The sequence below is a fragment of the Rhinatrema bivittatum genome, chromosome 3, assembly GCF_901001135.1.
Source record: "Rhinatrema bivittatum chromosome 3, aRhiBiv1.1, whole genome shotgun sequence".
NCBI classification, from domain to species: domain Eukaryota; kingdom Metazoa; phylum Chordata; class Amphibia; order Gymnophiona; family Rhinatrematidae; genus Rhinatrema; species Rhinatrema bivittatum.
Window position 1 is genome coordinate 4,020,655 of NC_042617.1, and position 24,931 is coordinate 4,045,585.

General features: G+C 44.5%; 1 protein-coding gene across 1 annotated transcript in view; it reads left to right on the plus strand.

The window, feature by feature from the left end:
* TTBK1 (tau tubulin kinase 1) overlaps nt 1–24,931 on the plus strand; it is a 320,320-nt gene that overhangs the window by 19,056 nt on the left and 276,333 nt on the right. Inside the window, exon 2 of the mRNA XM_029592821.1 lies at nt 24,333–24,480. Coding sequence (XP_029448681.1) covers nt 24,333–24,480 — 148 coding nt within the window. The remainder of the gene's footprint in view (nt 1–24,332; nt 24,481–24,931) is intronic.

Sequence of the window (24,931 nt, forward strand, 5' to 3'; positions counted from 1 at the left end):
TTGAAGGAGTCACATCAAAGGTCAAAACCCATGCTGAGGCGGAAGTTATCTTATGTGCTGCGGGCATCATGGTTTCAGCTTGACCAGCCTCACAAAAAGAAACTACTAAGTGGCACCGTGTAAGCAATGGAGGCTATAGACTGTGCAGCAACTCTGGCGAGTCCACCTCTTCCAAAGAGATAGTGTCATGAGTTCTTGAGAGACTATTTTTTTCTCCTCTTTCTTGTTGTATGCTGTGGGAATAGGGATAACTGTTTCTATTTTCTAACCAGGATTGCATCCAGTCATTTTTTAAGCTGGGATACACCGTAATCTCCTCTTGGAAGGTTTTTGTGCAAGGGGAGACCGACCGTGTTTCCTCTATTTTCTCTTTGTGCATGCCCGGAGGGGTAGGTCATCGGAAGCGTACGTATACTCCTCCCTGGGAGGGGGAGTCTAGATTTGCAAGTTCTTGGTCTGTTTCTGGCTCGAGGTAATGGCCCCCAGAATCTGTGTAATTTTCTGGAAGCATTCATTACCTGTTAATGGCTATTGTTTGTGGTCAGGAGAGGGGAAGGGGGCGCCAGAACACACCATAAGATTTGTGTGAGTATAATTGGGTTGTTTGGGGTGGGGGGGGGGAGTTATTTTGGGGAGGGGTGTTTTTCTGCACCGTATGAAATTTAACGAAATGTTATTTAGCTCTGCCTGTTTTCCAGACTGCAGGGTCTGACCCACTAAGTGGACGCCTGTTACATGGCTCCTAACGTTTGCAGTTCTCTCACATTTTGGCGACTGTTAAAATTGTCTCTTTAAATGTTCGGGGGATCTCTACGCCGATAAAACAGTCTCACATCCTACAATTTTTGAAAAAAAGCAGACTTGGCATTTTTGCAAGAAACCCACTTGGAGGCCTCAGAACATGAAAAATTGAAGAAAGCCTGGGTGGGTTATGTGCATGCCACTTCATATTCTTCTCAATGTCATGGGATTTGTATTCTGATAAAATGCATTTTCCTTTTAAAGTACACAAATCCTATTGCGATCTGGAGGGCGCATATGTTCTGGAAAAGAGCTTATATTTATTTTATTTAATAGTTTTATATACCGATTTTTCATGCGAGCATATCAAATCGGTTTACAGTAGTTAACAAATATTCATTTTAAAATATTTGCATTTCCAAAAGAAGAAAGGAAGTAGATACATAATTTCATCAAACTATTACATATGTTAATCTTTACAGACCCAATGTGGGATGGAGGGAATTTCAAATTAAATTACATCAAGCCCTTCTTAAATTTGACACCATTAGATTGTGTATCGGGGGAGACTGGAATGAGTGTGTTGATGCCTGGGTCACCGCTCTGGAGGGACAGGCCATTCAATAGTGTGTGAACACTAGGTTCAAGAATTGATGCACCTCTATGATTTAGTTGACGTGTGGAGGACACGAATATGGGCTCTCAAAATTACACCTATTTCTCTCCCAGACATGGCACTTACAGCAAGATTGATATTTTTCTTTACAGCAAGATCTTGACTGCTTTCACGTTAGATTCTGACATATTGTCCTGCACCATTTCAGATCACTATGCCATCTCTCTTACTCATGAAGTTGGGGTGCAGGCAGAGGTGCGCAGGCCCTGGAGGCTTAATGTTTCCTTGCTGGGTCAAAAATCATTTTGGGACAAACTTAAAGCTGTAATCACTGACTTTCATAGTCACAATCCTGAAACTGAATATAATTCCACGTTCCGCTAGGAAACCCTAAAGGCGATGCTTCGGGGCTATATTATAGCATATGCCAGTCATAAGAATAAAGAGTGGAAAGCTCAACAGGTTGAATTAGAGCAAAAGATCCAGGGCCTGGAAGCGAAGCATAAACAAGACTGTTCTCCAAAAACTTTGAAAAAACTCGAGTTAGCAAGAGACCAGTTGAAAGCTCTACAGGTCTCTAAGATAGAGAAAAATAAGAGGTACACTAAACAGCGCTATTACGAGTTGGGCAATATAGCTGGCTCTTTGTTGGCCAAACTATCCATACATAGGATACTAGCTCCGTTATTTTTTGGGCTCTGAGATGGCCAGGGGAATGTACAATATTCCTTTACGGCAATTAATACCTTGTTTGTGGACTATTTTTCTGCATTTTATAAAGCGGCACCTGAACCACCAGAGTCTGTAGTTACATCTTTCTTAGACGGATTACAATTCTCTGAAGCCGAGATGCGTGGATTATCAGCGGATATTATCATGCTGGAGGTGGAAAGGTCTATTAAGGCTCTTAAGGGAGGGAAGAGTCCTGGCCCAGATGGCTATCCCATTGGATTGAATTAATAACCTGTCCTTTCTCTTCTTTCTCTGCCAAGTTCCAATCTCCCTGTTATATGTAACTGCATTTTCCGCACCATTGTTTTTAGTTTATGTTTACGATGCACCCCTGTTTTATGTGAACCAGCATGATGGGACTGCGTTCTCGAATGCCGGTATATAAAAACCCAAAATAAATAAAATAAATAAATAAATTGAATTTTATAAGGCCATACTACCTGAACTAGCTCCCTTGTTGAAAGATTTATTCAATTATTTGCATGCCCCAGGAACGCGAATGGGGAATCTGGAAGCCTTACTAGTGTTAATCTACAAGGCCTCCAAGGATCCACTTGATTGCACCTCCTATCGCCCAATTTCTCTTATTAACGCCGATGTTAAGCTTCTGGCAAAGATTTTACAGCTCCGGTTGGAAGACTTAATGGCGGGGTTGGTATACCCAGACCAAACTTGGTTTATTAAAGGGTGCTCGTCCACTAATGATACTCGAAGTTTATTTAACCTTCTTCACTATGCCTCCTCCAGAAAGGTGGCTGGAGCTATTTCTCTGGATGCTGATAAGGCCTTTGATCTTGGCCATATTTGTTTCAGGTGCTGAGGCGTTTTGCCCTTCCAGATGACTTAACAGCCTGGCTCAAAGCACTTTACACTAACCCTACTGCAAGGATTGTTTCCAATGGGGTTCTATCTCCCTACAAATGGAGACCCTGAGGACGGTAATGGCTGCTGTACGAAAAGGGGAGTTTCTGGCATCCCTGGACCTCACAAAGGCGTATCTACATATACAAATCCGGCTGAGCCACCAGAAGTTTCTGCGCTTCAAGGTCTTGGGGCAGCACTTCCAATTTTGAGCCCTCCCTTTTGGTCTCGCAACGTTTCCTCAAACGTTCACCAAAGTGGTGATGATGGTAGCAACTTTCCTTCGCAAGGAGGGGATTTTAAGTCCATCCTTACCTGGACGACTGGTTGATTCACGCAAAGTCCCGGGAGGACTGCGAGAGATCAGTTTGCATGGTGATGTTCACTTTACAGTCGCTCGGGTGGGTCATTAATGTGCAGAAGAGTCACTTGGAACCCACTCAAGAGCTGGTTTACTTGGGAGCACAGTTCGATACCTTGCCCGGCAAGGTGTTTGGTGGCGGACCAAGTGTCAAAGTTACAAGGCCAGATCCACACCCTTCTGCGGGAGAATCCCATAGTATGGCATCATCTGTGAGTCCTGGATTCCATGGGCGTTCGCTCACTTACAACCGTTACAGCGTGCGCTTTTGTCACGATGGAGTCCGGTGTCCGAACAATTCCACCTACCAATGCCGCTGCTTCCAGAGTGAGTCTGTCGAGGTGGCTATCGCGCAACAATCTGGGCCGGGGGTGGACTTGGACCCTCCGAATTGGCTGATAATCTCCACCGATGCCAGCCTGTCCGGTTGGGGGACAATGTGTGCAGACAAATCTGCTCAAGGTGTCTGGTCGCTGACGGAAGGGTCCTGGTCCATCAATCACTCGAGATGAGCTGTTCGACTTGCCCTACAAGCATTCCTACTCTGGATGCAGGGCAGAATGGTATGAGTGTTCTCAGACAATGCGACGACGGTGGCTTACATCAACCAGCAAGGCGGGACAAGAAGTCCCGCAGTAGCGCTCGAGGCGCAGCTCCTGTTCGCCTGGGTGGAGCGTCATCTCAGGGGAATTGCCGCTTCTCATGTCGCAGGAGTGGAGAACGTGCAGGCGGACTTTCTCAGCAGACAGCAACTTGATCCAGGAGATCAAAGCGTGGAACCTCATTTGTGCCCAGTGGGGTGTGCCACAGTTACATCTGATGGCAACACGGGCGAATACGAAGACAGAACGCTTCTTCAGCCGTCAATGAGAGCACAGCTCTGTGGGTCTCAACGCTTTGGTGTGCCCTTGGCCCATGGGAATTCTACTTTATGCCTTTCCTCCCTGGCCCTTCATCGGTCGGCTTCTCCGTCGCATAGAACTCCATCCAGGCAGGGTTGTGCTGGTGGCGCCGGAGTGGCCGCGTCGCCCGTGGTTCGGGGATCTGGTTCGCATGGCTCTAGAGGGTCCCTTGCAGCTTGCTCATCTGCCGCATCTGCTTCGGCAGGAACCCATATTTTCGGATCGGGAGGATCACTTCTCGCTCGCGGCTTGGCTTTTGAGAGACTACATCTACGCTTGAAGGGTTATTCCGAACAGGTCATTTCCACTCTCCTTCAGATGCGATGCCTGGCCACTTCTATGGCCTATGGAAGCTTTTTGAGAAGTGGTGCCACCAGCGTTCCTGCAGTCTGTTAACAGTGGATGTCCCACGGGTGCTGGAATTTCTGCAGCAGGGGCTCGCTAAGGGTTTAGTGTTCAATTCCCTTCGGGTACAAGTTGCAGCTCAGGGTGCCTTGCGGGGCAGGTTTAATGGATATTCACTTGCAGCTCACCCGGATATTGCTCATTTCCTCAAGGGGGTCAAAAATCTCCGTCCTCCCATCTGTCCTTTGTGTCCGGATTAGAGTTTGAATCTAGTGCTTCGTGTGCTCTATGGAGCCCCTTTTGAGCCCCTCTGTGGAGCTTCACTGAAAGATCTGACTTTAAAGATGGTGTTTTTGGTGGCTATTTGCTTGGATCGTTAGATTTCGGAATTACAGGCATTGTCGTGTTGCGACCCCTTTCTTTGGATTTATGAGGATCCTAAAAAGTCTCTTAATCATGGTGGAAGTCTTTGTTTTAAGGAGTAATTTACCATCATTTCCTTTTTTAGAATAGTATTGGATACTAGGGATGTGCACTCGTTTTTCCCGAATTAATTCGGAATAGTTCAGGAGAACCGAAAAATGATTTTTTTGCCAAAATTTCAGAGAAAATTCATTTTCGGGTTAGTGTGCACTAAATCTGCTAAGTTAGTGCGCACTATCAAGGAGTTGGCGTGCGCTAACTCCCATTAGTGCGCACTAACCCAAAAATCAGAGCCCCCGAACCATGGGAGGGCCCCAAAACGAAGCCTGACACGAAATTGAAACCCGAAGCACATGTCTATTGGATACATGTTAAAAGTATCTGGATGGGAGTGTTCTGTGTCTGGAGTAGCCAATTGCTCACTAGGTTCTTTCTTACTCATGCATTTTAGCTGGTTTTGTTCTAATTCCTGAATAAGATACGGCAACCTTTCCCATTGTGAGTGATCAGTGAAAAGGGACCCTAATAACTGCAAATTATTTAGATGCTGATTCGCTAAGTTTCTTTTTAAATAACAACCAGTTTTTGTATTGATTAGTTGCTCGATCCGGTCCTCAGGGTCCCCCCTGTCAGTTGGGTTTTTAAGATCTTTACTATGAATATGAATGAAATACATTTGTATATATTAAGTTTCCAGTATATGCAAATCTCTCTCGTGCATATTCATTGTGGAGATCCTTCAAACCTAACTGGCTAGGGGTCCTAATGATAGGTTTGGATTAGGATAATCAGAATATTGAATCTTGTGCTCAGCGAGGCAATACTTGCACTATCATTGCACAAGTTTAAGAGAAAGTTGGCTAATTTTGTGAGCAAATATGTGATGTAATGTATCACTAGCCAAGATTGGTTACAATAAAATAACCAGAAGGTAAGAACTGGCAAACTGAGTCAGACTAAAGGTCTTCTAACCATTTTGTACTGGTGTTTATTGATGTGAAGTTTGACTATTTGACAAGTTTTATGTTTTAAATGATATGTATGTTGAAGTGTAAGCCGCCTAGACCTTTGGATTGAGTGATTTATAAATTCTAGTTAAATTAAAATCTGGCACCACAGCAGATGCTTAGAGGAAGTGGAGGATTCTACATCTTCTGCCTTACGGTTTTTGCTTTCTAGCATTCCTGTTTTAGGGATGCATTGAGTCTTGGCTGATTTCTTTCTTATGTTACATCTCTGATTGTTTAATTCTTTGTAAACCAAGTTATTTGTAATTGGATTATGGCTTATTCCTCTTTAGTAAAAATGGTGGTCTAGGCTACGGTTCTAAATTGTTATATATGGATTTTACTTACTAATGTATTTATAGATTGGGAAAGTCTTTTTTAGATTTTTATATTTTAATGCTGTATTGAGTGCTTGCCAGGTTCTTGTGGTCTGGTTTGGCCTCTGTTGGAAACCTTGATCTGACCCATTCTGACCCAGTATGGCAAATCTTATGATGCTGCATTTGAATTATTCACTGATGTATTTATTCATTAGGGAAGTACTTTATAACTTGATTTATTTTTGTATTTTACTGCTGGATTGTATTAGTAGTTTGCTCTGTTTTTGGCAATTGTAGTGTTAACTGCTTGTTGCTAGCTGGGAAACGTTAAACATAATTCCTGCAGGTTCAACTCTTATTTATTTTCAAAACAGGTTAACTTTCTCTATTAACAAATGTAAAACTTCCTCCATAATTACAGCACAACAGGTACATAATCCTTGATTGTGTATTGAGTGAAAAAAGTTTCTCCACTTTTTTTTTTTTTTTAACATCTGCTACTTGCTAGCTATTTTGTTTCATTTCAAATGGGAAATGACACAAAACGATAAATATAGTTGATGCCGTGTTTTAAAATTCTCTAGTCTAGCTGCATCCTTAAAATGATAGAAATGAAAGTGTCTTTCATGGTCCGTGGTCTTCATAATGATCTGCATGGGAAAGTCTTAAAGATCTAAACGTATGCCCCGGAGAAAAGGGGAGCTGTGACAGAGACATTTAAATATCTGCAAGGAATGAATGGTGAAAGGGGTACAGCCTTGAACACAGATGTGGCACTTCTTTTCTGTTCTGCGCCAGTCGCTCCCCATCGGGCATCTTGCAGGGAGGAGGGGAGAGACAGAGCAGAGAACAGCAGATCCTGCAGAGCAAAAAGACATAAGGAGGAGTTGAATTAATATGTTTGACACTTATGAGCTGTAGTGCTAGTTGTCAAGGCTTCAACCCTGGTCTTGATAAGCACTGCAGCTCAAAGTTTCAAACTTGTGCTAATTCAGCCCCTTGTTGTGTTACCAAGAATGGTGTTCTGCGCCTGTTTTCCACACCTTGAGGAGTCAGACTAGAGCTGGCGGTAAATCTGTTCTGGCTCCCCCACACAGGTGCTAATCGAGTTTCAGCTTGCTGCAGAAATGGAGCTGAAACCGTGATGGTGGTTGCAGGATCATTTCTGGCTCTCTCAGAACAGAGAGTGCTGCAGCCAAATAACCTTGATTTGTGTGCAGTGTCCATGGGAGGCTGAAGAGACACGGGGTGAATGCCTGCTTCTGGGGCTGATTGTAAATGAGAGAGTGAGATGTATGTGTGTAGGAGAGAGCTCACACCTTGAATTGTGTGCAGTGTCCATGGGAAAGGCTGAAGAGACATGGGGTGAATGCCTGCTTCTGGGGCTGATTGTATATGTGAGAGTGAGTATGTATGTGTGTAGGAGAGAGCTCACACCTTGATTTGTGTGCAGTGTCCATGGGAAAGGCTGAAGAGTCAGGAGTGAATGCCTGCTTCTGGGGCTGATTGTATATGTGAGAGTGAGTATGTATGTGTGTAGGAGAGAGCTCACACCTTGATTTGTGTGCAGTGTCCATGAGAAAGGTTGAAGAGACATGGGGTGAATGCCTGCTTCTGGGGCTGATTGTATATGAGAGAGTGAGATGTATGTGTGTAGGAGAGAGCTCACACCTTGATTTGTGTGCAGTGTCCATGGGAAAGGCTGAAGAGACACCGGGTGAATGCCTGCTTCTGGGGCTGATTGTATATGTGAGAGTGAGTATGTATGTGTGTAGGAGAGAGCTCACACCTTGATTTGTGTGCAGTGTCCATGAGAAAGGTTGAAGAGACATGGGGTGAATGTCTGCTTCTGGGGCTGATTGTATGTGTGTAGGAGAGAGCTCACACCTTGATTTGTGTGCAGTGTCCATGGGAAAGGCTGAAGAGACACCGGGTGAATGCCTGCTTCTGGGGCTGATTGTATATGTGAGAGTGAGTATGTATGTGTGTAGGAGAGAGCTCACACCTTGATTTGTGTGCAGTGTCCATGGGAAAAGTTGAAGAGACACGGGGTGAATGCCTGCTTCTGGGGCTGATTGTATATGTGAGAGTGAGTATGTATGTGTGTAGGAGAGAGCTCACACCTTGATTTGTGTGCAGTGTCCATGGGAAAGGTTGAAGAGACACGGGGTGAATGCCTGCTTCTGGGGCTGATTGTATATGTGAGAGTGAGTATGTATGTGCTTAGGAGAGAACTCACACCTGCTCCCAAACCCGACCCCACTACCTTCTGTGCCACTTCCCAGTTCCTTTTTGTCTGCAAATTAAGCCCTGGGTAGACTACTTCTTAGATTACTCAGAATTTCTCTAATGTGGTGGAGATAAGGGCATAGTCAGAATTCATGAAATTGTGGGACAAGCACAGGAGATGTGGATGGGCTGTATACTCTGTCTGCCATCATGCTCTATGTACTGCTATTGTGGGTTTAATTTGTTTACAACAGGCAGATCAGTCAGAAATCAAAGGCTTTATTGTAAAGATAAGAGACAGAATACAATGGAGTCTAGCAGGACCCAGACAAATCACCTGTTTATATATTTTCTTGGCATAGCACAGCTGTGTGTATATATTCAGTCTCAAAGAGATAGGGAAGAGTAAGAATTTATTAATGAGCAGAACACAGGAGTGCTGTCATCATTTTACAACTTATCTGTCCAGCGCACTGTTACATCTTGTATCAGGAGCTGCAAGTGCCGCCTGGGAAGGCAGCTGCTTTCCACGTTGCAAGCTCTTATTTATTAATTTCTGCATGTACTTATTCTAGCACAAATGTAAGCGCGAACACTCACAATTAGCACACTCATCTAATCTTAAAATCTGAGGCCTGATTCTCTACTGTGTTTCAAAGAAATTGATTAGATTTGTTTGACTTGATCTTCCTCTGATCAGACCATCGAGATCAGACTAACCTGCCTGTAGTAACCAATATCCTTTCAAGAAGAGGTAAAATATTCCCTTCTGCTGTCTCCAAATATCTATTGAACAGATTATTCAGCGGACCCGCCAGAACCTTTCTGAGCTCTCTTTAATATCTTAAGATGTATCCCATCTAGCCCCACAGCTTTGTTCATTTTCAATTTCCTAGCATGTAGCCAGATGGACTTAGGACCAGTGGGTTATATGCTCCTCTGCTAGCAGATGGAGACGGAGTCAGGTTTCAAAGCCGACCTTAGATAGACCTATGCAGTGACCTCAGCCCTTCAGTATCTCTCCGCCTCCTAGCAGATGTGGACGTGATTTCCCTATTGGGAAATTTTACCTTTGAATTTGGAGAAAGATTGAGCCGCTCTCCTGCAGTGATACCTAAAAGGTCCCTCCCCCAGTTGAGAGTTCCTGAGGTGATTTCCGAGATCCCTCCGAGGTGTGCCTTGGTCCTGTAACTAGTTCCGGTGTGGACTTTGCTGCTGAAGCAGCTGAAAGGTAGCGGGAGCAGGAAGCTGAGCACGGTGATATCAGCAAATGCCCTCCCCCTCCCCCCTTGCAACCAGAGACTGTCTCTGTACTTGGGTGGTAAGCACTGAGCCCAGGTAAGTAAAGAAAGAATAGTATTCCTTCCGATTCAGAGATGCGGAAGGCCTTCAGTAAGTCCTTCCTCTGGTCTCCTTGCTCGGCCTGCTGTACTGACAATGTTCCCGATCCCATTGGGGTAAGGGAAGGGGGCTTCTGGGCAGGATGAGCGGCCCTTCGATGGGCTAGGCCACGCTTCAGGCTTGATGGGCCCTCCACATGGTAGGCTGCTGTGGCGCCATCTTGCACGTGGTTTTGTGCATTTCCATTGCCCTCCATAGACTGTCGGTATGCACAGTGCATGCTGGCTCTGCACAGGCGCTGTGCACCTAACGTACGTGCATACGCATGCTTCTACTTATGCCCATAGGTACAGGATCTGTGCGCACTCGACTTCAGGCTAGGCGGCTGAATACACAGTTACCGTTTATTATGGCTCTGGCATAAGCGACACTTTGTGCTGCCTGCCATGTTAGGGCTACACAGTCTGACCTGGAATCTTACCTATGTCAGCATTGTGAGGAGGCCTAGGGGGGGAGGGTTGGACTTCTAGAACCTTTCCAAGCCCGGCTCCTCCAATTCAGAAGATGGGGTCAGCCACGATCTTATCTGGTAGCACCCTGGTTCTGAGTAATCCTGGGGCTGGATCTTCCTCAGGAGAGGGAAATTCAGCTGCACCTACCTCAGTTCCTCCTGGCCTAGGAATGGACCCAGCAGCCTTTTCTTGGGTGGAATTTTTTTCAAGGCCTTCATGCCTTCGTACAGGCACATTCTGTCTCTCCTGCCCCTGGCCAGACTGAACCCCAGCCAGGAAGGCTTCCATCTCCCAGCCCTATCAGCAGGCCTTAAAACATGCCTCGTCTCACCAAGGGTATCCCTGACAGGGACCCAGACACCACGGAAAATGAAGGAGATGCAGATTCATTGGAGGATGGGGAAATCCCTCCAGGCTTGGAGTCGAATCAGACCATGTTAGTTTTTCCATAGAGATGAATTGACGGCCTTGATTTCCCAGACCCTGAAGACTCTGGGAGTTACGGGCATGGATCCTATGTCGGAACCAAAGAAGAATCCCATCCTGGTGTCTCTATGAAAAGGCTCTTGCTATTTCCCAATGCTGGAAGCTAGCCAGGAGTTGATTGACCTGGAATGGTATACCCTGGAAGCCAGTTTTAAAAGGTCGGGCATTGGTAGCTCTGTACCCACTGGATCTAGTGATCAGACAATGCCTACGTTTCCCCAAAGTGGACGCCCTGTTCTGTGCCGTTTCGAAGTGAACAACTATCCCAGTGGAGGGAGGAACGACCTTAAAGGATGTACATGATAGGCAGTTGGAATCCATCCTTAAACAAGCTTTTGATGCAACAGCAATGACACTACAGATTGCTTCCTGTTGTGCCCTGATGGCTGGCTCATACTTGCTTCTCTCTCTTGAGAGAGGCAGATAGCCTCTCTGGAATGCACCCCTGAGTTATGGAACCCACCGCTACCTTTTTAGCGGACGCGGGCTCTGACCTAGTCCATACCTCAGCCAGCGGAGTGGCCTCAGTAGTGGTGGCCAGAAGACAGCTATGGCTGTGAAATTGGTCAGCGGACGCGACCTCGTAAGGCAAACCTCATAAAGATACCCTTTAAGAGATCCCTCCTATTTGGAAATGAATTGGAAAAGCTGGCCAGTAAGTGGGGCGAATCTCCAGTGCCTCAGCTAATGGAAGATAAGAGAAGTCGCAGCACCCCTCGCTTATGAGGGGTCGGAACAAGGGCTCCCAGTGCTTTCTGCTCTACAGGAACTCGTCATTTCAGACATCTCGATCCTCGGGAAGGTCTCAGACCTTTCGCAGTAGACAACCAAAAAGAGGGGCTGGTTCGGATTCAGGTTCAGCCCAAACTTCCCAAAGGAGTTTTGCCGACCCATCCACGGGACGAGGAGATAGGGGGTTGACTATCCCTCTTCTACCAGCTGTGGGTCGAGATCACATCAGACAGATAGGTACTGGATATCATACGAGAAGGATGTGCGCTGGAGTTTCGCAGTATCCTTCGGGACATATATTATCTCCATGCCACTCCCAGCACAAGAAGCTGGCAGTGGAATCTACCTTGATAAGGGTCCTCAGTTTGAGGGCTATAATTCCAGTACCTATGCCCCAGGAAAATACAGGGCATTATTCCATGTATTTCATCGTACCCAAGAAGGAGGATTTCTTTCACCCCATCCTGGACCTTGAGCGTCAACAGTCATCTACGAGTAATTCATTTCCGCATGGAAATTCTGTGCTCCGTCATAATGACCATAAAACCAGGAGAGTTCTTAACCTCCCTGGACCTTTCGGAAGCCTACCTTCATATTCCAATCCAACAAGACCACCAGTATTTCCTATGCTTTGTGGTGCTGGGCAGCCATTATCAGTTCCAGGCACTGCCCTTCGGCCTGGCCACCGCACCCAGAACATTTTCCAAAATTATGGTGGTCGTGGCGGCAGCACTGAGGAAAGAAGGAATCCTGGTGCACCCATACTTGGACAACTGGTTGATCCAGGCAAAGTCGTTAGAAGAGAGTCTCCAGGTGACCAGTAGGGTGATGTCCCTGCTTCAGGAACTTGGTTGGGTCGAGTCATGGACAAAAACAGTCTCAAGCCTTCCCAGTCCTTAGAGTATTGGGAGTCCGGTTTGACACCAAGAAGGACAAGGAATTCCTCCCACCCTCAAGGATAAGGAAGATGATGTGCCAAGTGCATCTGTTGACGAACACAATATGCCCCCAGGGTGTGGAGCTTTCTTCAGGTTCTCTGTCTAATGGCATCAACCCTGGAGGGTAGTACCTTCGGCAAGGGCATACCTAAACATAAGAACATAAGAAATTGCCATGCTGGGTCAGACCAAATATCCATCAAGCCCAGCATCCTGTTTCCAACAGAGGCCAAACTAGGCCACAAGAACCTGGCAAGTACCCAAACACAAAGAAGATCCTATGCTACTGATGCAATTAATAGCAGTGGCTATTCCCCCAAGTAAACTTGATTAATAACAGTTAATGGTCTTCTCCTCCAAGAACTTATCCAAACCATTTTTGAACCCAGATACACTAACTGCACTAACCACATCCTCTGGCAACAAATTCCAGAGCTTAATTGTGCGTTGAGTGAAAAAGAATATTCTCAGATTAGTCTTAAATGTGCCACTTGCTAACTTCATGGAATGCCCCCTAGTCCTTCTATTATCCGAAAGTGTAAATAACAGATTCACATCTACTCGTTCAAGACCTCTCATGATCTTAAAGACCTCTATCATATCCTCCCTCAGCCGTCTCTTCTCCAAGCTGAACCTCTTCAGCCTTTCCTCATAGGGGAGCTGTTCCATCCCCTTTATCATTTTGGTTGCCCTTCTCTGTACCTTCTCCATCGTAACTATATCTTTTTTGAGATGCAGTGACCAGAATTGTACACAGTATTCAAGGTGCTGTCTCACCATGGAGCGATACAGAGGCATTAATGATCTTTTCCATTTAATTAACCATTCCCTTCCTAATAATTCCTAACATTGTTTGCTTTTTTGACTGCTGCAGCACACAGAGCTATTTCAAGGTATTATACACTATGATGCCTAGATCATTTTTTTCTGGGTGGTAGCTCCTAATATGGAACCTAACATCGTGTAATTACAGCAAGGGTTATTTTTCCCTATATGCATCACCTTGCACTTGTCCACATTAAATTTCATCTGCCATTTGGATACCCAATCTTCCAGTCTTGCAAGATCCTCCTGAAATGTATCACAGTCCACTTGTGTTTTAACTACTCTGAATAATTTTGCATTATCCCCAAATTTGATAACCTCACTCGTCGTATTCCTTTCCAGATCATTTATAAATATATTGAAAAGCACTGGTCCAAGTACAGATCCCTCAGTCACTCCACTGTTTACGCTTTTCCACTGAGAAAACTGACCATTTAATCCTACTCTCTGTTTCCTGTCTTTTAACCAGTTTGTAATCCACGAAAGGACATCACATCCTATCCTATGACTTTTTAGTTTTCTTAGAAGCCTCTCATGAGGGATTTTGTCAAATGCCTTCTGAAAATCCAAGTACACTACATCTACCAGTTCACTTTTATCCACATGTTTAGTAACCCCTTAAAAAAAAATGAAGCAGATTTGTTAGTTGAGACTTTCCTCGGGTAAATCCATGTTGACTGTGTTCCATTAAACCATGTTCTATATGCTCTACAATTTTGATCTTGAGAATAGTTTCCACTATTTTTCCTGGCACTAAAGTCAGGCTCACTGGTCTATAGTTACCCGGATCACCCCTGGAGCCTTTTTTAAATATTGGGGTTACATTGGCCACCCTCCAGTCTTCAGGTACAATGGATGATTTTAATGATAGGTTACAAATTTTAGCTAACAGATCAGAAATTTCATTTTTTAGTTCCTTCAGTACCCTAGTATGCATTCCATCTGGTCCAGGTGATTTGCTACTCTTTAGTTTGTCAATCTGGCCTACTACATCTTCCAAGTTCACAGTGATTTCGTTCAGTTTGTCTGACTCATCACCCCTAAAAACCATCTCCGGAACTGGTATCTCCCCAACATCCTCATTAGTAAACACGGAGGCAAAGAATTCATTTAGGGTCAGATCTTCAAACCTGCGCGTGGGCGTAGATTTATTCGCACAACCCTGCGCGAATAAATCTATGTCCGATTATAACATGCGCGTGCTGCCGCGCACATGTTATAAAATCCAGGATCGGCGTGTGGAAGGGGGTGCAGAGTTGTGCAACTTGCGCGCACCGAGCCACGCAGGCGTCTTCCATTCCCTCCGCCCCCCCCTCCCCTATCTAACCCATACCCCCCTACCTTATTTGATGGAGGTACGCCTGTGCGCCGGCCGGCTGGGCCGCTGTGCTGGAGGACTTGGGAACGCTCCCGCCCCCGTTTCGCCCATTTTCGAAAGCCCTGGGACATACGTGTATCCCGGGGCTTGTGCGCACCACCGAGCCTATGCAAAATAGGCTCGGCGCGCGCAAGGGGCAGATTTTCTCGGGTTACGCGTGTAGCCTTTGAAAATCTGCCCCTTAGTCTTTCTGCAATGGCCTTATCTTCCCTAAGAGCCCCTTTAACCCCTCCGTCATCTAACGGTCCAACCGACTCCCTCACAGGTTTCTTGCTTTGGATATATTTTAAAAAGTTTTTATTATGAGTTTTTGCCTCTAAGGCCAACTTCATTTCAAATTCTCTCTTCGCCTGTCTTATCAATGTTTTACACTTAACTTGACAATGATTATGTTTTATCCTATTTTCTTCAGATGGATCCTTCTTCCAATTTTTGAAGGATGTTTTTTTTTGGCTAAAATAGCCTCTTTCACCTCACCTTTTAACCATGACTGTAATCATTTTGCCTTCCTTCCACCTTTCTTAATGTGTGGAATACATATGGACTGCGCCTCTAGGATTGTATTTTTAAACAATGTCCATGCCTCTTGCACACTTTTACCTTTGTAGCTGCTCCTTTCAGTTTTTTTCTAACTATTTTCCTCATTTTATCAAAGTTTCCCTTTTGAAAGTTTAGTGTTAGAGCTGCAGATTTACTTATTGTCCCCCTTCCAGTTATTAGTTTAAATTTGATCATGTTATGATCACTGTTGCCAAGTGGCCCCACCACCGTTACCTCTCTCACCAAATCCTGCATTCCACTAAGAATTAAATCTAAAATAGCTCCCTCTCTTGTTGCTTCCTGAACCAATTGCTCCATGAAGCAGTCATTTATTACATCCAGGAACTTTATGTCTCTAGGAAGTCCTGATGTTACATTTACCCAGTCAATATTGGGGTAATTGAAATCTCCCATTAATATTGCACTGCCAAATTGGTTTGCTTCCCTGATTTCTCTTAGCATTTCATCATCTGTCTGACCATTTTGTCCAGGTGGATGGTAGTATACTCCTATCACTATACTCTTACCCAACACACATGGAATTTCTACCCATAGAGATTCTACTTGTACTAATATCTGGAAAAAAGTCGTCACTTCACTTTACATTATTTATTTTATTATTTAAACAATTTTGTATACAGTCTATAGAAACAAAATGTGAGCTAAGCAGTTTAGTTACATCAAAAAAATAAGAGAATGAAATACAATAAAATAGACTTTAAAAGTTTAAAAGATACAATCGGAGTAATAAGGTACAAAAAGTTCTAATTGGGGTGTAAATTAAGGAAGCAGAGAGACAGAGCTAGTCTGGAATTATAGCTGATTTATCTTATTGAAGGCAGTGGAACATAGATGGGGTTGAAGGGCTTTTTTGAATTCTTTGGTGGTAGAAGTAAGACGGATGGATTCGGGTAATGCATTCCTGAATAAGGGGACCAGCCACAGAAAAAGCACATTTACGTGTTAGGTGCAGTCGTGCAGTTTTAATAGTGGGTATTTCAAGTAAACATTTGTCCATTGAACGTAATTGCCGTGATGGTTTGTAAAGTCTCAGGACAGAGCAGAGCCAGGTTGTAGATTAGGTTGTGAATTATGGTCAGTACTTTGTATTGAATTTGAAAATGTATTGGTAACCAGTGTAAGTGTTGTAGCGTTGGAGTGATGTTCCCATGTGTGCCTTTGCCATCCTGTGGGGTGAAATAGGAGTATTAAGTGCACTGTGATTCCTTGTTTTCCTTGGAGCTGGCCTGCAGGATTGGGTGTTATACTATTGTCATATTAAAAGTAAGGAATTTTGGTATATAAAAAGTATATGCAAACAAGATTACATGACTAGGCTAAAACTGATTATTGCACAGTCAGTGGAGGAGTAGCCTAATGGTTAGAGCAGGGAGCGACCAGGGTTCAAGTCACTTCACCCTCTAAAGCTCTCTAAGGACAGGGAAATAACCTCCCATCCTGGATGTAATCAGCTTTGAAGTGCCAAAAAGCAGAATATAAATAACAGTCCAAGCTATAATGAACTATCATCCAAACAATGTTTCACATAGCATAATGTTCTTATTGGCTGCAATCAGTAAAATGTATTTATTTTAATGTAGCATTGTGCAGACACACATAAACATAGAAAGGACTAAATGGTGCATCCAGTCTGCCCAGCAAGCTTATGCCAGTATCTGCTGCGCCGTGCACTTCTCCCCCATGCTTATTTGTTCCCCAGACTGTAAAAGTCAGGGCCCTTGTTGATTGCTGTCTGAATCCAATTCCCCTTTTCTCATTGCCATTGAAGCAGAGAGCAATGATGGAGTTGCGTCAACAATATGAAGGCTTATTGGTTAAGGGTAATAACCACCACACCAGCAAGTTACCCCCAGTTACCCCCATGCACTCTCTTCTTCATTTCTATCCTCTGCCTTAAGGGATCCACAGTGTTTATCCCACGCCCCTTTGTGAAGTCCTTCACAGTTCTGGTATTCACCACCTCCTCCGGAAGGGCGTTCCAGGCATCCACCACCCTCTGCGTGAAGAAATACTTCCTGATGTTGGTTCTGTGGTCCTTCCTGGAGGTTCATTTCATGATTTATTCGTTTTTCTATACCGATATTCAAGTGGACATCATATTGGTTTACATAAAACCGAAGAGAAATACAATAAAAGAGGGAGAGGGAGCAGTGAGGAAAAATATGCTCTGAGAGAGAGTGGTGAAGAGTAAAAGGACAGGGAAGAAACAAACACATGAACAAAACATTGTGGTGGATGAACGAATGTCCATGGGCTAACAATAAGCACTATATACAAATTAGCACTATATACAAATTAGCACTGTGTACAATATTGAAAAAAAATGCACTAATTGAAAGGGGGGGAGAAGGGTGGAAGAGGGAAGGCGTAGTAATTGCAATATTTAAAGAAATTACAAGCAGAGACATGTCTAGGGAGCTAGGGGAGGGTGAGAAGGGGAAAGGAAGGGGGGGAGAGAAAGAGTAGAGGGAGGATGGGCAAGGAGTACAGGGAAATAAGCAATCTTACAAATGATCCCTAAGAACATAAGAAATTGCCATGCTGGGTCAGACCAAGGGTCCATCAAGCCCAGCATCCTGTTTCCAACAGAGGCCAAACCAGGCCATAAGAACCTGGCAATTACCCAAACACTAAGAAGATCCCATGCTACTGATGCAATTAATTGCAGTGGCTATTTTCTAAGACAATTTGATTAATAGCCATTAATGAACTTCTCCTCCAAGAACTTATCCAATCCTTTTTTAAACCCAGCTACACTAACTGCACTGACCACATCCTCTGGCAACAAATTCCAGAGCTTTATTGTGCGTTGAGTAAAAAAGAACTTTCTCCGATTAGTCTTAAATGTGCTACTTGCTAACTTCATGGAGTGCCCACTAGTCCTTCTATTATCCAAAAGAGTAAATTACATAGAAACATAGAAACATAGAAATGACGGCAGAAGAAGACCAAACGGCCCATCCAGTCTGCCCAGCAAGCTACGCACTTTATCCATTTTTTTTTTCCCTTTTTCTCTCTCCCACCTGTAACTATTGGCTTCCAGTACCCTCCAGCCCTAATTCCCCTACACCCCACCACCAATTTAGAGAGCAGTGCCATATCAGCATCCAAGTGACATCCAGCTCAATTAGGGGTAGCAACCGCTGTAACAAGCAGGCCACACCCTTACCCCATACTCTTACCCACCCCTGGTTTTATTTTTTTGTTTGTTTGTTTGTTTATTTATTTATTTTTTTGGAGATAGCAGCCCTCCATCCTTCCGCTCTGTGAAGATGGAACACTAACTACTGGCCACTGGCATCCCGCTCCGTGAATGCCTCTGTGGCTACTGCCACTCCGTGCAGTGTTTGAATGCCTCTGTGACTACTGCCGCTCCGTGCAGTGTTTGAATGCCTCTGTGACCACTGCCGCTCCGTGCAGTGTTTGAATGCCTCTGTGACTACTGCCGCTCCGTGCAGTGTTTGAATGCCTCTGTGACCACTGCCGCTCCGTGCAGTGTTTGAATGCCTCTGTGACTACTGCCGCTCCGTGCAGTGTTTTGCTGCCTCCACTTTATTCACGCCCTCTAGACTTGATGGATCCACAGTGTTTATCCCACGCCCCTTTGAAGTCGTTCACAGTTTTAGACTTCATCACTTCCTCCGGAAGGGCATTCCAGGCATCCACCACCCTTTCCGTGAAGAAATACTTCCTGACATTGGTTCTTAGTCTTCCTCCCTGGAGCCTCAGCTCGTGACCTCTGGTTCTGCTGATTTTTTTCTGACGGAAAAGGTTTGTCATTGTCTTTGGATCATTAAAGTTTTCCAAGTATCTGAAAGTCTGAATCATATCACCTCTGCTCCTCCTCTCCTCCAGGGTGTACATATTTAGATTCTTCAATCTCTCCTCGTGTGTCATCCGATGAAGATCCTCCACCTTCCTGGTCGCCCTTCTCTGTACCGCTTCCATCTTGTCCTTGTCTCTTTGTAGTAAATTACCCTAATTCTACTGATTTCTTTCCAATGGAAAAAGTTTGTTTAATGTGCATCTTTAAAATCTTTCAGATATGTGAAGGTCTGTGTCGTATCTCCCCTGCACATCCTTTCTTCCAGGGTATACATATTCAAATCCTTCAGCCTCTCTTCATAGGTCTTCTCATATAAACCCCATACCATTTTGGTCACTCTTCTCTGGACCGCCTCCATACTGTCTTTGTCCATTTTGAGGTACAGACTCCAGAACTGAACACAGTACTCCAAGTGAGGCTTCACCAAGGACCTGTACAAGTGCATTATCCTCTCCTTTTTTTTTTTACTCTTATGCAGCCCAGCATTTTTCTGGCTTTAGCCATCACCTTGTCATATTGCTTTGCCAGCTTCACATCTCCAGACATTATTACCCCAAGATCCCTCTCTTGGTCTGTGCATATCAGTCGTCCCCCCCCCCCCCAAATCACATACAGGTCTTTTGGATTACTGCACCCCAGATGCAAGACTCTGCAATTCTTGGCATTGAATCCCAGCTTTTAAATCTTCGACTATTCTTCCAGCTTTCTTAAATCCTTTTTCAATCTCTCTAGTCCTTCAGGTGTGTCCACTCTTTTGCAGATCTTAGTATCATCTGCAGATAGACAAATTTTATCTTCTCTCTCTTCCACAATATCACTCACAAAGATACCGAATTGAACCAGTCTCAAAACTAACCCTGTGGCACTCCACTGAACATGGTTTTCTCTTCAGAGCAGGTTCCATTTACAATTACATGTTGTCTCCTTTCATTCAACCAGTATGTAATCCATGCCACCACCTTGGCGCTCGCTCCCAAGTTCCTCATTTTATTCACAAGCCTCCTATGTGGGACCGTATCAAAAGCTTTGCTGAAATCCAATTCTCTAGTCATCCAATCAAAAAAATCAATCTGATTGTCTGACAGGACCTTCCCTTGCTGAATTCATGCTGTCTTGGCTTCAGCAACCCATCGGATTTTAGGTAGTTCACTATACTTTCCTTCAGCAGAGTCTCCTTTAATTTTCCCACCAACGAGGTGAGGCTAACCGGCCTGTAGTTTCCCGCCTCCTCTGTGCTATCACTCTTTTGAAGTGGGACCACCACCGCTCTTCTCCAATCACTCGGCACCACTCCCTTTTCTAGGGATCTATTGAACAGGTCCTTCAGCAGACCGACCAGCACATCTCTGAGCTCCCTCAGTATCCTGGGGTGTATCTCATCCAGCCCCATGGTCTTGTTCACTTTGTTTGCCCAGCTCCTCCCATACATTCTCTTCCTTAAATGGTGTTTCATCTACTCTATCCCCATCTACGGTCTTGTTAACCAGCAGTAGCTCTTTTCTAGAGTCGTCTTTAGTGAATACCAAACTGAAGTTTTTGTTTACTGTTTCTGCCATTTCTTTGTTACTCTCCACACATTGCTCCTTGTCGCCTTTCAGTTTCACCATACCACTTCTGACCTCTCTTCTTTCACTGATATATCTGAAAAATGTTTTGTCTCCTCACTTTACCTCTTTGGCCATTCTTTCTCCCACTTGACCTTTTGATTTCTTTCTTTCTTCGTCTCTCTCAGTTTTAACAGATATTCTTCCTTTTTCTGGGATCCTCTGTACTACTTGGATGCTATTCTTTTTACCTTTATTTTTTCAGCAGTCTTCTTAAAGAACCATATTGGTTTCTTTTTCCTCTTACTCTTGTTTACTTTTCTTTTTTTTTTTTAATTTTCAAATTTCAAATTTTTCTTACATAAACAAATATGTTGAAATACAGTACATCATTCTGGCAAACATAATTCTTATCAACCATCCAGGTGACAATATCATATGATTTCACTTAGAAATTACAAATATTTCCAGATTATGCACTTAAATATAAGAAATTGTGGGGCAAGTGAAATATTCAGAACGAAATAAACATATTCTTAGGATAGGTAAGCAACTATTACTTTTAGTCGATCACACTCCAGGAACATCTTGGGAGTGACCTACCAGGAAATCCTGCAGTTGTTTAGGATCAAAGAAAACATAATTATTCTCTTGATACCTAACGCAGCATTTGCAGGGAAATTTTAATACATAACGGGCACCCAAATCGATAACCCTTTGTTTCATAGTTAAGAACTCTTTCCTGCGCAGCTGCGTTTCCTTTATTACGTCAGGATATATCCAGATCTTGGCTCCATAAAATAGTGCTGATCTGTTTCTCAAAAACATTTTTAATACATAATTGCGATCAGAAATAAATGCAAATGTTATTAACATCACTTTCCTTTCTTTAATCTCTTGTTTACTTTTCTAACATATAGATTTGTTGCCTTTGTAATTGCTCCTTTTAACTTGGCCCACTGTTTCACCTCACCCATTTTCTCCCAGTCTTCCAGTTCTTTCTCCAGGTATGTCCCCATTTTGACAAAGTCCGTATTTTTGAAATTCAAAACTCTGGTCTTCGTGTGACTTCTCTGTGTCTTATTCGCAGAATCGAATCATACCATCTGATGGTCATTGGTGCTCAGGTGAGCTCCTACCCGAACATTAGAGACAATATCACCATTAGTGAGCACCAGATCGAGTATCACACGCCCTCTCGTGGGCTCCATTACTATTTGTTTGAACAGAGCCCCTTGAAGGACATCTACTATCTCTCTACTTCTCGTAGATTCTGCAGAATGGATACTCCAATCCACATCCAACGAGCAACATTTTGCCTTTCTTTCCCACCTTTGGGATGTCAACAAGGTCTCAGTCCAGTTCTTCTGTTTGAGTTGGTGGCCTATAGATCACACCAGTAAAAATGTGCAACTGGACTTTATTAGTGCTTGGCTTGATAAGAGGTTTCAGAAAATGCACTTATTACAGAAAGCATGTGTAAGCCTGTCAGAAGCTTACATACAATATTGGGACTAAGACCTAGTTCTCTCTCCCTGCTCCAAATACAGATCCTCCACTGGGGGAAGGATAAATATCCAAGACCCAGATATTTTGTATATTCTAATCTTCCAAATGCCAGCAGATAAAGATTAGAATTGCTCATGTAGTCTGCCTAATTGTGATTCATCCTCTTGCTAGATGCGCATATACAATTCCTGAGTGCATCCCAACACCAATCCTTTCTTGGTCTGATTTCTCAACCCTCTTCTCATTTCTCTCCCAAGCATGGCCAAATCCATCAAGAGGTAAATGAAGCAACTTGGGATAACCTACATGGAGCAGCAGTTACAACCCAGAATAGCAGTGATATGATTCCATCGAGGCTTTAAGAACGCATAAAACTTTGCTGAAGTAGTAAGTGAACATGTGGCTCCTTAGTGACGCTCTCTGTGTTCTTCTCTCTTTGGATGGATTATGAATCTGCCCTGAGCAAACTAGAGACGGTTCCCATATCTTCTTAAGGACTCTCCTGAAATATCGGGGATCCATTGCTTGCTCTTGAACTCTCCAGTTTTCTGCTCTCCTCTTCTTATACCTTGTGGGTACCTCCTTAGCTGTTAGCTTTTTGGGAGCACCAGTGTGATGGCTCAGCTCTCCTTCCTTTCTCCTCCCAGTTCTTGTACCAGCTTGGTATCTATTCCTCCTGTAACCATTGGTGGATCCCTTAGACCAGGGGTCAGGAACCTATGGCTCGCGAGCCAGATGTGGCTCTTTTGATGGCTGCATCTGGCTCGCAGACAAATCTTTAAAAAAAAAGTAAAAAATCTAACAAACCCCCCCCCCCCCCTCCTGACGCAGGCGTCGACGGCCCTTTGCCCTTACTATGTCACAGGGGCTACCGCCGCCATTGGTCGCACCCCAGTGACATAGTGAGGGCAAAGGGCCATCGGTGCCATTGACTACTGGCAGCCGACAGCCCAAGTCCAGGAGATCACTCCCGACCACTCCTGGACCCCCCGCTGGACCACCAGGGACTTTGGCAGGTCTTGGGGGGGTCAGGAGGGTGGGGGTTGTAGTAAATTAATTTTGGAGGTCTGGGGGGGCGTCAGGAGGGGTGGGGGGGTTTTGTTAGATTTTACTTTTTATTAAAGATTTGTCTGCGAGCCCTGGACCCCCGCTGGATCACCAGGACTTTTTGGCAGGTCTTGGGGGGGGTCAGGAGGGTGGGGGGTTGTAGTAAATTAATTTGGTAGGTCTTGGGGGGGTCAGGAGGATGGGGGGTTTAGTTAGTATGGCCTCACCAGAATTACATTTAAAATATGTGTGGTTCATGGCTCTCTCAGCCAAAAAGGTTCCCACGACCCCTGCCTTAGACTGAAGGTAACTTGGGAAAAACTCAAATCTTCAGTCTTCTCTCTAAGGTAGGAAGGATGAATAAAACTTCAGACAAAATCCCACAGTAAGTAAACAACTAAAGAGAGAGAGAGTGGTTCTAATCCACTGTATATGAACTAGAAATAAATCTGTTAACGGAGTGAGACTCCCCAGCCAAGTCTTTGGGCCTGTTTTATCCCAACTTAAGGGAGCTGAAAGGAAAAGCGCCTGCCCACTCAACTCTAAACTAAAAACAAATCCTCAAAGATGCTAGGGGTCACTCTGTTATTTACAAATAGGAATAAACCATTGTTGCAACCTCTCATGGGGGTGCCGTGGCAAGGATGGTACATTCCTCCAGCTGATCCTGAGGGGCTCCCTGCCCAGGGTTAACATGAACAAGGAACAATTGGGGTTTTAGAGTGAAAGCACCGTCGGAAAGGTAAGTTCTAGGTGGGGGCTGGCCCAGTTAACATACAGTGTTAGGAGGTCATGAGTAGAGGAGCGAGGACTGCAAGCAGTGATGATGGAACTAGAGGCAGACTATTTCTAATACAATTTGTAAAACAAATATAGATTAGCACACTAGCTCAGTAGTGGGAAAGTATTCCCTTTTTTGTGAGGGAAATAACTTGTGAAAAAACATTTTTGCATAATATATGATTACAGATGACCCTTGACAAGTTGAATTTCTCGCTCAGGGATATGGACCGTCTTTGTGGTCTGTGTTGTAGAGAAGCATGCTCTTGTCCCATTGCTGCAGACGTCCTTAAAAATGTCTGTGTGCTCTTTTTAGCTGAAGAAGATTGGTGGTGGTGGATTTGGGGAGATTTATGAAGCAGTGGATCTGCTGACCCGAGAGAACGTGGCCCTGAAGGTGGAGTCGGCCCAGCAGCCCAAGCAAGTCCTTAAGATGGAAGTCGCCGTACTGAAGAAGCTACAAGGTGAGTGATGCTGCACGGCACGCAAGACGCAGCACCTTCCAGGCCCTCACTGCGCTGCTTGCATCTCCGCCACAGCTAGGCCCGCGCCATGAAAACCGTGTGACACCGCTCTTCAGTACAATGGAGCCAGGCCAACAACTGTTGCATCCTAAAGCATCTAATCCCATTAGCGTTTGGATCCATATAGTCAGCCAAGCTTCTCATTATTATGTCACAAAACTTACCAGCCTCAAACGGGAATTGTCAAACCTCCAATGTATTAAAGTGCAGCGGTATTGATACATGATCTGACCATCCTAGGATACCAGTTTTACAATCCCAGGTCCTTGTAAAAATGCTAAATATCGGGCCGATACAGTGAGACGCGCGGGAGAGCCGGCTAGCACCCAGGCCACTCTCCTGGGTGAGCGATTCAGTAAATAAAGATAAGCAAATTAGGGCCCGCGGTAAA